This window comes from Fusarium graminearum, chromosome 1 (assembly GCF_000240135.3).
Source record: "Fusarium graminearum PH-1 chromosome 1, whole genome shotgun sequence".
NCBI classification, from domain to species: domain Eukaryota; kingdom Fungi; phylum Ascomycota; class Sordariomycetes; order Hypocreales; family Nectriaceae; genus Fusarium; species Fusarium graminearum.
Window position 1 is genome coordinate 10360366 of NC_026474.1, and position 14160 is coordinate 10374525.

Genomic DNA, 14160 nt, shown 5'->3' on the forward strand with positions numbered 1-14160 from the left:
CAAATGTTGTGTGACACGGCTGATCGCAGTAGCCCAAGCACCGCCTGTAAAAGGGGCGCCTTTTGAGGATGCGAAAGAGCCTGTTGAATAAATAGATCAATAATATTGAACATAAGACATTTAGCTTCTTTGTTTATCCTATCAGCTACGTCATTATAGACAACGTGACTCCTTGCCCAAGTGATAAATAATTTAGGTATTTTACGATGTGTTAGACTTGCTCTTAGGTTATTTGTTTTGTTCTTTTCCTAAACCTCAAACTCGACTACATTCAGGAGACTAACATCGCGCTGTTCTGTTGTGTTACTTCATCGGCACCCACCCCCATTCTCAATGATGAGACCCGCACGCCTAGTGGCACTTCTCTGCCTGCTCATCGATATCCAGTCGTAATATCTCGCTGCAAAAATACCTACGTCGAGTCTGTCGTCGTTTTGACCCCCTAACTCAGTTAGGAATACGCAATGACTATCAAAGGAGGCCCAAGGGCTTTGCTGTTCACATGGGAAGTTCTCGAGGCGGACAAGACGAGACTCTTGTAACTTGCCTTCTTATATCGTTAGAGTTAGCTATGGTACAGCGGACCCCTGGTTCGCCCGTTGCTAGGACATGCAAGGTTTTCGAGGTCAGAAGTGTCTCACCAGAACCCTGCCCCAAGGCCTTCTATAGCGTCGAGATTGAAGAACGAGTTACTCAACAATAATTTAAATGAAATCGCCAAGCATTAGCCGTTGAATGTATCCGTCCACCTATGGAAGTCCCAAATCTTCTCTTCGAAGAATGGCGGTATCTTCATGGATATGATCATGCAAGATATACATCCATAAGCCGTCCGTGGAACTCTCCCGTTTGCATACCCAGATACCGACCGACTTCTTTGAATGCAGACGTCAAGTGGATGGTCCGAGAAATGCAAGACTATGTTTCACAATCTCAAGGTGTATGCAGAGCACCAAGCTGGCTGTCGAGCCTTCCAGTCTACACGCATAGGTAACAGTTGACTTTCTTTGAACACAAATATTGTATCGATATTCCGAAAGAGAATGCTGTGACGACTAAATCGAAGATCGCCTACATCTACCCTTGTTGGGGTCAAGCCGATGGATTTGTTTTCCTGGAGGTTTCGACGAAGTTGTAACTGTCCATGATCATTGATCATGGCGTTCGCGACATACTTTCGAGGGCGAAAGTCAACATGTATGTACCATACAATTCAAGCCTACCAAGCTTGCTAGAATCTTGGCCTCCCTGTCTTCATTTTACCATCGCGTCCCAAACCCGACAAGCTTGCTGCATGGGCTTCAAGCCAGCCAGTACGAGGTCCCAGCCGGCATTTTGGAACCGACGGGCTCGCTGAAATGAGTTGCAGAAGATATCTCGCAGGGTGTCGTGAGTAACGCTTGGCCTTCCACCAGACACGTGCGACGAGAAGACTTGGGTGTCTGCTACACACGCGTATGTAGGTAGGTAGGTATGTATGTATGTATAGATTCAATGTGCCTAGGGGACCAGAGAAGTTAACATCAAGGTTTTATGATACCAAAAATAAATTTCCTAACCGTTTAGTCTAACACATCATAAATGTCCTACCTCTTTCGCATTTCTTACGCTATCGACTGCCGGTTTTCTGATGCTCCGAGTGAGCTAGACGGGTTTGGTCGGATACCGATGTCATGGGTGTAGCATGAGATATGCAATGGGCTATAGTGTGTTTCAAGTGACTGGCGAGCCCACGCGATCTCATGATCATGAACTTTCGTGATCGTGGGACCGTTACCGCAGTGAAAGGCAGCAGTACTTCCGTGAAATACGTCTTCCCGAGCTGATAGGCCCATAAACGTTAACCACTAAGCTTGAAAATAGAAAACGAAATGACCTAAGAGCATGGTCTAACAAGCAAAGACTTACTTACTGATTTCATCTCTTATGCCTTCAGCGGCCAGCTCTGATATGGTATTTTCAACGCTAGGAAGCTCCTTCAGCGGGTTGACGTACGATACAAGTCTTGGGTCAAGGTCCACGAGATATTGGAGTGCTTTCGCTGAGCCCCAAGACTGGTCAGACAATGCAGCGAATAAATCGTAGAAAATTCGTCACCATCTTGGCTACATACCTAGTTAGTTAGGTATCCATTGTGGTACTGCACAGAAGCTGCTGTGTGTTTGTGCAACATTGGATGCAAAGAATGAAAGCCTGAAAAAATACAGGATGCATGCGGGGATGCATCTTAGGTGTTTTGTGAGCGCTCCTTTTTTGTAGGCCAGTGTTACCTGCTCGACATGCTCACCCGATCCTCAAACCTGAGGATGGAACGTTGCAGCTTGAGTTCATCTAGTTGGAATTACCGTCAATATCTTAGATTTAATATAGGTTAGCTTAGCACATCATGTGTCAGAAAAGAACTTGCTAGTGAATATCTGTCGATTGTCTCTTTGAAAACCTGTCAAATGAAGCATGAAGATTGCAGAATTTACAATAGGAGCCACTAAAACATATGCTGTGCAGGCAAAGATATCGCAAAGAAACTCTCGGATCTAAGATACAAGCGGCGTTCACATTGAGGATAGCTTCATCCATGGTCAGTTGCAGCTTGGTTGCAACCGTTTCAATAAGTCAATAGGAAGACAAACCAGTCGGCTTAGCCCCAAGAAGGATGAATGTAGGCCATGTTGGCTTTCCTGTTGATACTGATTATGGCGATGGTCATTCACAAATGTTTATGGCTTCAAAGAATGGGTCAATGCTGAAATTGATCCTGCTAACTGTTCATATGAAAATAACCTCCGCTGCCACTCCCGCCAAACCAGTCGCCCCTTTTGGTTTTCATGCCCTTCATGCTCTTGATTCCTATCTATCACAGACGTCACCGTTCACTCTCATCAAACGCCAGGGACGTTGATCATGGATGGCTGGCTGAGGAACCATCCCAGAGGAACTTGATGGCAGACAGCTGCGTTTTGAAAAGTGCGTCAGATACTTCCTTCTTGACCCCAATCTTGACCAGGCCTTCATCTCCGACACGAGTGATGTATGTGGCCAACGTTTCATCCTTCTCAATGCTGACATAGGGAAGAAAGGCCTTGTATCCGTCCGCGGTCTCGATCCTGGTATCGATATGAGTAATTCTGATCACTCGATACCCACGTGGAAGGTTGTAGTCAAGGAGATCCATACTCCAGCCATGGAAAAAACGCACAGGGTTGTTTACGGTAGACCCTTTGTCGCCAACGGGTGTCAAATCAGTCTTCGTGTCTGCAAACTGATTGAAAAGCTCATCCTTCGAACCGAACAGCCAGAACAAGCAGACCTGGTAGATGACGTCCAATTCATCGTTGCGACGGAACTCTGCAAACTCGGCCTCTGTCCATGGACGGCACAACAGCTTTGCGCAGCTCTGGTTGAAGTATCCGAGAGGCCAGCGTTGCTTGTTGGACTAAAGCTCTGGGAGACAGGGTGAAGCTGCAATAGAGTGTATGAAGCTCTAGGAGAGAGTAAAGCTATGAGAGACAGGATGAGGTTCTGAGAGAGAGGGCAAGACTCGAGAAGAGAGAGATACTCTGGGGGAGAGAGTGAGACTCTGGGGGAAGGGGGAGAGAGAGTGTTGCCAAGAATGAAAATGTGAAGTGTTTTGTACTGAGATCCTACTACTAATCCAGCCTCAATGTGTAGGCAAGGCTAAACCTGGTCGCGTTTTATACAGCTGCGGCTAGGCTGATGGGAGAGAGTCTTGCTGAGAGGGTTAATGCGAAGTGAGGTGAAGAAGCTGTGGAGAGCGGGTAAAGCTCCGAAGGAGAGTCAAGCTGAGAGAAAGTCGCTCTGGGAGAGGCTGAGGCTCTGGGAGAGTGGCTCTGGGGGGATCAAACTCTGGGAGAGACAGAGAGAGGTAGGGAGGGTGAAACTGCGAAGGTGTCGAGAGGAAAATGTGAAGTGTTATGTACTGAGATCCTATTAATCCAGCCTCAATATGTGGGTAAGGCGAAACCCGGCCGCGTTTTGTATAGCTGCGGCTAGGCTGTTGAGAGAGAGGGTGTTGCGAGGGAAGATGTGATGCGATGATGGAGGTGAAGCGTTTTGTATATGAATCCTGCTGATCTAGCCTAAGGTAAGGCTAAACCTGGTCGCGTCTTGTATAGCTGCAACTAGGCTAATTAGAGAGTATCTCTTCGAGTCTTTTCGAGAGGCTGTCCGAGAGACAATGTGCTATGACGAGGAAGAAGGTAAAGGTAAGTTTGATACTGATATCCTACTACTGATCCAGCCTCAATGTGTGGGTAAGGCGAAACCCGGCCGCGTTTTGTACAGCTGCGGCTAGGCTGATGGGAGAGTATCTTGTTGAAAGATAGTGTTGTCGAGAGGAAAACTGCGAAGCGATCTCTTCGCACCCGCACCACCCTGAGACAGTTAGACAACATGATTGATGAGCAGCAGAGGATATCATGAAATATATACCATGTTGAATGAGGCTAGGCGTGGTCGAGGAGATTGCCAGAAGTCTTGTAAGGGAAGATGCGATGTGATGTGATGTGAAGAAACTAGGAGGGAGAAGGTGGAGGGGAAGAGAAGAGGTTTTGCGAAGCGGGCAGGCAGCAGCGAGAGAATCTTGGTCGCCACATCAACAGCGCACAATATAAACAAAAAAAAATAGCTCAAACATTGCTCACTTACAGGCAGCTGACGGCTGTTGACAGCTGTTGACGGTCTATTGTCAGTTCCACCCGACTACCTACTTACCCCAAGGTAAGGTCGCAGATAGCTCGGCTACGCCAGGCAATGCACAAGAGATGAAACAATATTGCATATCTAGCTTAGGATATGATTTACGAAGTATTAAATAAAACTTAGGAGGCCCTGTCTAAAATAATGCCTTGACATTTCGGTTGCTCTGATGCCGCCACCAGCTGTCTCCCCCTTGAGGCTGTGATCGGGGGCACCGTCAACATATATACTTATGCCAACTCCAGTGGCAGGGGGTGTCTGGCCTGGTTATTCACAGACAAGAAATAATAATCATCAAACATTTGTCGTGCTTCGAGCCTCTATGTACTTTACATGGACCAGTTACAGACCGCAAATAGATATTGTAGAATCCAAATCAGGGGCACTTGAAAATCATTAATATTTGCATGTCTTTTGTGACAGCTTACCTCCAATAATTACTCCATTATCATCCTGTATGCTTGCTACAAGCACTATGCGTCATTATAGTAAAGTGTTTCTCGCCCGTGAGTATTGTAGACATTTGCTGGAATCCAATACGGAACCAACACTCATTGAAATCGAAGCGACCAGCGATGCTTTTCAGGCTTGATTTAACTTGGGTACCAAAACAATCATATAGCAAACTTCTTCAAGCAACATCAATGCAGTGCTGGGAACTCTGACCATCTTGGATGACATCAGTCATAGATCATATGCTTCTCCGTTGTCGATACCACCACTGTGGCTCTCGTTCATATAGAATGTATTGAACGTTTCTTCGTCGAGTGCAGGTTGATATGACACTAGCCCTCGGTATGATGGGCTTTGTTCACACATATGGATGACGCCGTGGGTGGTTCTTCGTGCTGCGACTAGCAAATTTATGGAGAGACTTGTCGCATGCGTTGTAGCAGAGCCCTTCCAGGGCCTCGATAAGACTGTCGTTGATATCTTTCATTGTGACTTGGTAGCATTCACAATCAGACGCATATGATAAAGACATATGGTGTCGAGCAGGCGCTGTGAGTCGCTGTCTTTAGAAAATCGATAGTTTCGGAAGGTTTGACATGAGCGTTAATGGAGCGTCCCAACATAAACAGGATATACAGGATCTTCATCTTGGAGTTTACGAGACCGCTACCGAGGATTGTGAAAACCCTAATGTAGAACGGCACCTTTGGATCAAATCAAAGGCATCTACATGCCTCAACGCTTTCGGGAGAAGAATATACTGGTCCTCCTGCCGAGCCCTGAAAGTAGTCAGACAAGATAGCGAAAACCACCGTGGAAAGCTTACCATCTTGGCTATCATCAAAGCAGAACTTCTCCCAGCGTTCCACTCTGTTGCAGAACCGTGGGATTTAACAGCTCATATTACTTGCCTATGAACTGATCTCACACATTGGGGCGGTACTGCAAGTTACCAGAACGGAATTTGGTCGATAGTTGATGCTTCTAGTGGATAGCAGAAACGTTGGCCGCCTAAATCTGAGGATACAAAAGTAAATAGTCTAAGCAGCATGGTCTAAGTATCATAAACTGACCTACTAATTTTGTCTCTTGTGCTTCCAGCGGCTGGCTTTTCTGATACCCTGAGGTGCCTGTAGCGTCGGACGTCGACCCATGCACTTTCAAGTCATATATTGGCTTCGTGGCCGCTTTCAGAAGCTTGATTTCCGATATCGACGTTGCTCGCTTCTTGGCTCTGCCTTGGCTTAGCTGTGAGTGTCAGACGCAGCAGACGCATTTTGGCACGTAGTTCAGGCCGCGGGTTAGGCCTTATGGGTCACAATGAATCACTGAGCAACGAAAAACAACTTCATTCAAGTGACATGTTGCAATAACAATCTGATCCTGTTGTCTTTCTTGGTGCGAGAGGCTTCCCAAAAGAAGACCTCCAAAGGTTTTCGACTTGCGCAGATAGGAGAGGAGGCGGATCATGCTATTAAAAATCCAGAGCATCTGGACGACAACTTGAGAATCCATTGATGGAAGGCAAGAAAATAGATGACTGGAAGGCATTGGCCTTGCAAGGGAGAAGTGTCAACGAGCCTTACCCTGATGGCTGCTTGCTGTTGTAAAAACAACAAAGGTCACTCCCCGCTTGGTTACAAATAACCAAAATGGCATTCGCAGATACAAGCTCCAGACTCATGCACTAACTTTCTCGGTCGCCATTGAGCCTCACAGGCTATTCCGCACTTGACAGTATCATGAAGAACATGTTCTCAGAACGTTCGTCATGCAGTTGAATCTGTTCTACGGCGACATGGTCAGGACATCACAGAATGCATGAAAGCATTAAGCAACATAGGTTCTTAAATCACGACAGCTCACGCCTCATACACACAATCACAAGCACTCTGTCTAGCTATCTGTATCTATACCCAAAAACAAGAGGGTTGAAGTTTTTCAGTCGACATAGTTTGGTGGTCCACAACGTCAGATTTTCTGACTCAGTGCTTGACTCTAATATTGGTCATCATCATAAAAACTTCAACCCATCTCGTCCTGGGTTCAGGTCTGTCCCGTGAGAACTTCCAGCGAAGTTTAGAGTGTAAAAAAATGGAACAAGACCGTCACCCAAGGGTCAACGGGATACCGGCCCCTCGCATCAAGAATGAGCCCCATTGAGTAACCAAGCTTTCGCTAGGCAATCGCATACCTGTCAATCTCGACAACAAATCCTAAGCGACCCGATGCCACATGCACGAGCACTAAGCGTCTGCCCACCATCCACCCGCCAGACAACCCGTCCGTCCAGAACTCACCGCACCTCGACAGCGGACTCATATCTTCATCCAAGAGGACCGAGGGCGGCAAAGACCGTTGAGACAAAGGCCGTTGGCAAGCAGATGTAGCGGAGGGCAGGGCCAGTGCAGGGCGAGGGCCTGGGCGCAAAGGTCAACCGCAGTGCTTCTATGGCGGCGCGTTTCCGCAAACTTCGTCGAAACGAAGACGTCCGGGGACTTTCTCCCAAAGCAATAAAGAGATTGAGACGCTGCGATAAATCGCAGTGTCTCTGTTTGTGAGCTTCGAATAGCGATCTATTGAGCGAGGGGCGCGGATGAGAAGGAAAGAGAAAAGAAAAAGAAGAAATCAAACTCGATTCGAATTTTTATGTCAAAGATGGGGCTGTGGTGTGGCGCTAGTGATCCAAGCTTCGAGGTGTGGCTGTAGCTGCCTTTTTTTTCCTCTGTCGCGGTTCAGCCAATGCGGACCTCGCGTTGAGAAGGCTGGGTCGCTGCCTTCGTGCCTGTTTATTCGTCTTCAATACAAAGCTCGCGGCGCATCCAGCTTCGACCGTGAAGACAGACAACTACCTATCATCTAATCGTCGAATCTGTGTTTGTGTCCGATCAATTCGAAAAGCATTTGATTGGAGCCATCGACTTTTTGTCGTTTCTGCACCTGTCACTGTCATAGTGAAATCACAAAAGAGCCACCGACTGGTTTTCAACCTTTCATCTTTCTCTCGCGCAATCTATCTATAATCATGTCGACTCTCTTTGGCAGCGCCTCGAGCGCGGCGGCGACAAGCATCGGCGACCTCAAGCAAGATGTTGCGCTTTCCGACCCTCCCACCGACACCATCTCCGGCCTCTCTTTCTCTCCTGCGCCAAACGGTCCCGACTTTTTGGCCATCTCGAGTTGGGACAATAAAGTCCGTATTTACGAAATTGCCACCAACGGTCAAAGCCAAGGCCGACACGCATATGAGCACAGTCAACCCGTGTTGAGCTGCGACTTCTCCAAGGTACGAAAGTAAGCTGCCGACGCGACAGGGGGATAACTAACCCAGACTTGTAGGATGGAACAAAGATCGTCTCTGCAGGCGCCGACAAGAACATCAAGGTCTGCGATCTCGCCTCCCAGCAGGACATTGTTGTGGGCACACACGACCAGCCTGTGCGAACAGCCCGATTCTTCGACAGCGGCAACGGCCCCATGGTCGTCTCAGGATCATGGGACAAGACGGTGAAATACTGGGATCTCCGACAGCAAGGGCCCGCCGCCACAGTAGCTTGTCAAGAACGAGTCTATACTATGGACGTTCGCGACAATCTGTGTGTAGTCGGTACAGCCGATCGCTACATCAACGTCATCGACCTCAAGAACCCTACCAAATTCTACAAGACTCTGCAGAGCCCTCTGAAGTGGCAGACTCGGGTTGTCAGCTGCTTTACCGACTCTGCTGGATTCGCCATCGGCAGTATCGAGGGACGTTGCGCTATCCAATACGTCGAGGCCAAGGACTCAAGGTAAGCAAGCTCCAGAAAGCTACGAATTGAGGACCTGAACTAACATGCCGCAGCGCCAACTTCTCTTTCAAGTGCCACCGTGACCCTCCAGCCAACGGTGTCACCAATGTCCACGCCGTCAACGACATTTCATTCCACCCCGTCCACGGCACATTCAGCACTGCCGGCTCCGATGGAACATTCCACTTCTGGGACAAGGATGCCAAGCATCGTCTCAAGGGTTACCCCAACGTCGGAGGCAGCATCACCTCTACTACCTTTAACAAGAACGGTTCCATCTTTGCCTATGCTGTTGGCTACGACTGGGCCAAGGGTTACCAGCACAACACTCAAAGCTATCCCATCAAGGTCATGCTGCATCCCGTTACCAACGATGAGTGCAAGCCCAGGCCATCTGCGAAGAAGCGATAAACGTATAGGGCTTGGCAGCGATGGGATTCTGTTTGAGAAGGGGTTTAGGGTGATTAATACTTGGCTGCGTTTTGCAATTATGTACTTGTGGCATTGATAAAGACTCGGAAGATTGATAGGATTCAAAAAGAGAGGAAGGATCTGAACCAAGGAGTGAATACAGGAAGTAGTGTTTTACGAGAGATGATACCATAGACACAACAAAACATCTACATATCCACACATCGATCAATTTTGTGGTTTACGTCTTTGGCTGATCTCGATTTTTGTAGCGAATTGTAATTTAGATAGGTCTATGCAAAATTTGAATGTGTCAGATAAATAATGAAGGAATCGAGTGTGACCTCGCTGAGTTTAGATTTTTTACTTCCAACTTGGAGACTGCCCTGTATGTCACGTTTGTAATTTAGAAAACACCATTTAAAGAACAAAAGACTTGTATTCATTCGAGTCTGCCACTTGGGCTTTCATATGATCTTGTGTATCGTAGTATAAAAATGAATGGCCTCGAGCCACGCCAGCCACTTACAATAGGGCCATTAGTTGATGCGATCGCACCCCGTTCCGCGAAAACAAATTACAACGCTTAATAGATTTGCAGCTCTCTTTGTCGAGACTGTAGTAAACTCCTGCTCTTTCTTTCCATGCTTTTATCCCAGAACTCTTAGTTTCTTTTAAGCTGAGGTGCAACACTAAGAAGATCTTCCTTCATACTGCGATACATGTCGATCATAAATGTGCTTCGCTCAGGGTTGTATTGCTCGCCAGCGGCAGCAGTAGAGATCTTGGGCTGGTCGTGAACAAACTTCACGTCAATGCTGTCCATGTTGGTGGCATCCATGTTTGCGAGGGGTGCACCGGGAACGACAATATCAGGGTTGATGGCGAAGATGATGGGTCGGTGGCCAGTGGACAAGTCGGTGGCATCAGACATGGAGTTGTGGTAAGAGCCGTAGTTGTCAGGAAGAAGTGGCATACGAGGAAGAGGCTCGTTGTGGCTGGGAGTAGCGTAAATCTTGGGCAGCACCATGGTGTCAACGTGGTTGACGGGAGCACGAGAAGATGCCGAAGAGCTGAAGGACTGCATCAAAGGCCGTGTGCGACCAGCGATGGATGGCTGAGGAGTGGGACGGTGGGTAGTCTTGAGACCACGAGACTGAATCGATTGTTAGTACGAGTTGAATTGATTGAAGAGTATGAGACTCACCTCAGACTGTTCTGAAGAGGAACCAAGGAGCTCAGCATACTTGGGCATGAGAGCGACACCGGCATGGCGATGCGACTCGGTCAGAGTGCGAGTGACCTTGGAAACGGAAGCGGTGATTCTAGGCATTGTGATAGATGGGATTGGCAATTGTGGTTTGATGTGATAAAAAGTTGGCGGTGTCCAGCTACTTATACACTTTGTGTAGTAAAGAGCAGATCGAGTTGGGGGTAGCGGTGACGAGTTCACAGATCAGGCGATGTGATGAGAGGGGCCGATAGGACGTTATGGAGTGTAGACGCAGATGCAAGTGGGATTGGAGAGCTCAATGGAGGGAGGGGAGGAGGGTTTATGTATTATATTGTGAGGGAGGTGAGACCCAGGTCGAGACAGATAAACTACTACCTAGAGGAGGGGGAAGGCGCAGGCTTCGATAGCTGTCTAGGGGTGTACCTACTTTCGAGGTGAGGCAGGCGCGGATAGTCGTCCGGGAGCCCGTGTGATCTGGGGAGCTACCTGCTAAGGGACGGGGTTGAGGAAAGAGTTACTCATAGCCTCCACCGAGTCACCAAGTACAGTGTAGACTACAGGTACAGCTTCAAGCTCCCGCCCTGTTAGCTCACCTTAATTTAGCTACACCATCGTTGATCCCGCATGTGGAGAGGTACTGGACTCGTACAACACCACTGATACACACCCTCCCAAGGAAGCTGCCGCTGTTTCCAATCGAAGACAAGGAAGGGCGGTGTCAATCAACAAACTTCCGCCATCCGATTATCTAATCCGCCAAACCCTCACTCCGACGTGAAACATCTTCATGCCAGACGAGGACGACAATTATAGTTTCTGTCGCTTTCTGTTGCAAACAAACAATGAAACAAGCAGTACAGTTGCAGTTACAGTCCCTGACTCGGCGACGAGATACCGAATGCCGCCCGGCGCGTGTACAAGGTACTTCTCCAAGCAGCACAAAGTCGGTATGTTGGGGGTCCAATAAACAGGCCTGCCAGGTGCCCCAGTTACAGTGCCTACTGCACTCTACACTGCCGTGCAGCTCTCAAGGTATCACTGTGGTGCCCTCATCAAATTCCTCTTGTCTCGCTCGCTTCTCCAGCTTTTTTAATGAGAAGCCAGGTTCCACCCCCAAGCTGGAAAAGGGGCCAATTATGGGGCCTTACAAGTCACTAAGCTCATCTCTGAGTTGCTCTTGAACTATCGATCTCGAACCACAGGTTACTTGAGCCGTCAATGTCCGAAAGAAAAATGAATAGTGGACGTTGAGCAGATGGGATGTGCCAATGCTAAACCAGCTGCGTGCTCAAGCTGGCTTATGTTACAACACCCAGAGATAACGGTATCATATCAGAAAAACAGTGGCGTCGAGTGTTGCAACATGCTGCCGGTTGAATTGATTTGGTACCATCCTTCAAACGACCTTTACAATGAGATACATCGAGGAGTGGAACTCGTTGAGCTCCCTCACAGCTACTGCAGCTGGTGAGACAAGGGTCTGGACAGTGGTGCACTCAAGTCAGATCAGTGCCGCTTTACCAGTTGTTTGCCACCAAGAAACCAGTGCGGCCTCTCCTGCTGACGAGTCTCGGCAGGGGAATCTACGAATCTGGCACACGTGGAGCGTGCCTGTCGCTCACTCGAAGATCATTATCGGTTTTGTCCAATTGTTGACTGAGCATTAATAGGGCGGTCAGCCAGATTGTTCTCTCACCCTTTTATTATCTACGCGTCAGTTATTATGCTCCAATGTCTGGAGGCCATCCTATCATTACAGCGACCATTACCATACATCAACTTATCAGTCGACGCCTTTCTTCAATTTGCGAGCCTGTAGCTTTAAAGCGGCGTGATAGCCAGTATGGGTGACAGCACGGCAGTGAGCAAGCCCAAAGACGGGAAGAGGCCCGTGTCACTCCAGGGCTGGTAACCAAAATCGAACGTCTCCTGGTCCACTTCTAGAAACCCGTCAACTTGGTTGTCCCCTTTGGACCGGGGAGATGGTGCAGACTCCGTCGCACGCTCGTTTATCATGGTTTTGCATCATGATTGGCTTCTTTCCGGCAATTACTTGATTCCGTTCTTGCGGACACTGCTTCTGAATGCCTCGGCTCAGAAGATGAACGGAAAACCTCCGAGATCAAAGGCTCGATATTCAAGACTTTTCTTAGGAAAGATCTGGAAGCGATCGTATCGAGACTCAGAAAGTAAACACAGGCAATCTGGGTCCTGGGTCCTGGGTCCTGGGCTGACCTGTGCATATCCTAGGCTGTGCGAATATTAAGATTCGCGCGCGTGCGAAATTGTTGAGCTCCCCTTGCAACTAGGCCCCCAGGACCGATAACCTAGATTCCAGAAGGAAATCTTGAGTCAACATTGAAGCGAGGCAAGACAAGGCCAGCCAGACAGGCTCAGGGGCCTGACTAGGTATGGAGGGGCAGCAATTGCTATTGTTGGAATTACGGCGGCGCCGGTCAACAAAATTTGTTGAACGGGACCTACCTTGAAAGCTCCCTCACCTTGGCCTCACCGTAAGAGCTAGGGTGTTTAGTTCGACATGGCTGTGACACCGCCATGAGCTTGACCGAAATCAGAGGCGATCGGATACCCTCCCGCTTCAAGATACACGATTACGAATTCGTTCAGGAGCTGATAATGGCGACATGACGAAACTCAACACAAATAAGCATTGCCATCTTGGGTAGAGACATAGCCAGCCAATCAAGCAGCAGCAGAGTGTTTATTGTGATACACATACTTTATCTTGAAACTTTCAATATCAGTTGGCCAATACGGAAACCGAACAAGACAAGATACAGTATCCGTATTCTTAATATTGAAGTCGTCAACCACCAATTTCACCGAAACTCTGACGCATCCAAATTCGACTCCATCAGTGGTGCAGGGTATGGTTGACTTTCGGGGCATGTCTATTTTTTTCCGGATCACCGTGGCTCACTGGCGACCGTGATCTGAGCAGCCTGCAGCTTGGTCCGATGACAGCTGGAGGATGCATATCATACCTGTCGGTCATATGGTAATTCCTGATTTCGGCATATAAATATTGGGGCCAAAGCCTCGGCTTCAGGCCGAAGTTCTTGGAGTTGAAGTCCGGATGAACAAAACGACGGACGACATGTCCGAACCGGAGGATTGAACATTTTTCATTTTTAAACTCATGTGACATGAAGTTTTGCATGATAGATTGAAGACATAACCGAGGTTCAAGCAAGACATAATGACTTGCATTGAACCTACAAAGCTTTGGCTTTTGTTGGTTTGCAGATCTCAAGATCTCGAGTTTATTTTTTGACGTCTCTTCATGGATTGTCCAGTACTGTCTACTTGGTGCACCAAATACTTTACCCTAGAGTAACTAGGGTAGGTTGTCTCGCATTCCGAGCACAGACTGCGTAGTTGACGGGAATGATACACAAAAGCATTGCATTCACTTGCATTTGCGAATGCAGCCCTCCTCTGGAATCCTTCATCACATACTCCAGCAAATAAACGGTGCAGACCACATTTCCTTCTCTCTACTCCTCGAACAGACAGGCAAGTTCCATGTTCTAG

At 48.1% G+C, this 14160-nt stretch overlaps 5 protein-coding genes across 5 annotated transcripts; 1 reads left to right on the top strand and 4 right to left on the bottom strand.

The window, feature by feature from the left end:
* Positions 1-1254: 1254 nt before the first annotated feature.
* On the bottom strand, positions 1255-2100 carry FGSG_13732 (uncharacterized protein; the record flags this gene model as incomplete). Its single annotated transcript, XM_011320932.1, is given in 5 exon segments — positions 1255-1445; positions 1454-1500; positions 1609-1822; positions 1913-2054; positions 2098-2100. Coding segments are annotated over 5 exon segments (597 nt in total).
* A 799-nt stretch (positions 2101-2899) lies between these two features.
* FGSG_10279 (uncharacterized protein) lies at positions 2900-3330 on the bottom strand (the record flags this gene model as incomplete). The annotated part of the gene is made up of 2 exons (XM_011320933.1): positions 2900-3244; positions 3286-3330. 2 exons carry the CDS (start codon positions 3328-3330, stop codon positions 2900-2902), a joined length of 390 nt encoding a protein of 129 aa, XP_011319235.1.
* A 4657-nt stretch (positions 3331-7987) lies between these two features.
* On the top strand, positions 7988-9586 carry FGSG_10280 (Poly(A)+ RNA export protein). The gene is made up of 3 exons (XM_011320934.1): positions 7988-8455; positions 8509-8960; positions 9014-9586. Exons 1-3 carry the CDS (start codon positions 8195-8197, stop codon positions 9369-9371), a joined length of 1071 nt encoding a protein of 356 aa, XP_011319236.1. The 5' UTR covers positions 7988-8194; the 3' UTR covers positions 9372-9586.
* A 207-nt stretch (positions 9587-9793) lies between these two features.
* Positions 9794-10886, bottom strand: FGSG_10281 (uncharacterized protein). The gene is made up of 2 exons (XM_011320935.1): positions 10579-10886; positions 9794-10527 (listed from the first exon to the last, which is right to left on the bottom strand). The coding sequence occupies exons 1-2, from the start codon at positions 10702-10704 to the stop codon at positions 10036-10038; spliced, it is 618 nt and encodes a 205-aa protein (XP_011319237.1). The 5' UTR covers positions 10705-10886; the 3' UTR covers positions 9794-10035.
* A 2594-nt stretch (positions 10887-13480) lies between these two features.
* Positions 13481-13786, bottom strand: FGSG_13733 (uncharacterized protein; the record flags this gene model as incomplete). The annotated part of the gene is made up of 1 exon (XM_011320936.1): positions 13481-13786. One exon carries the CDS (start codon positions 13784-13786, stop codon positions 13481-13483), a length of 306 nt encoding a protein of 101 aa, XP_011319238.1.
* Positions 13787-14160: the final 374 nt, after the last annotated feature.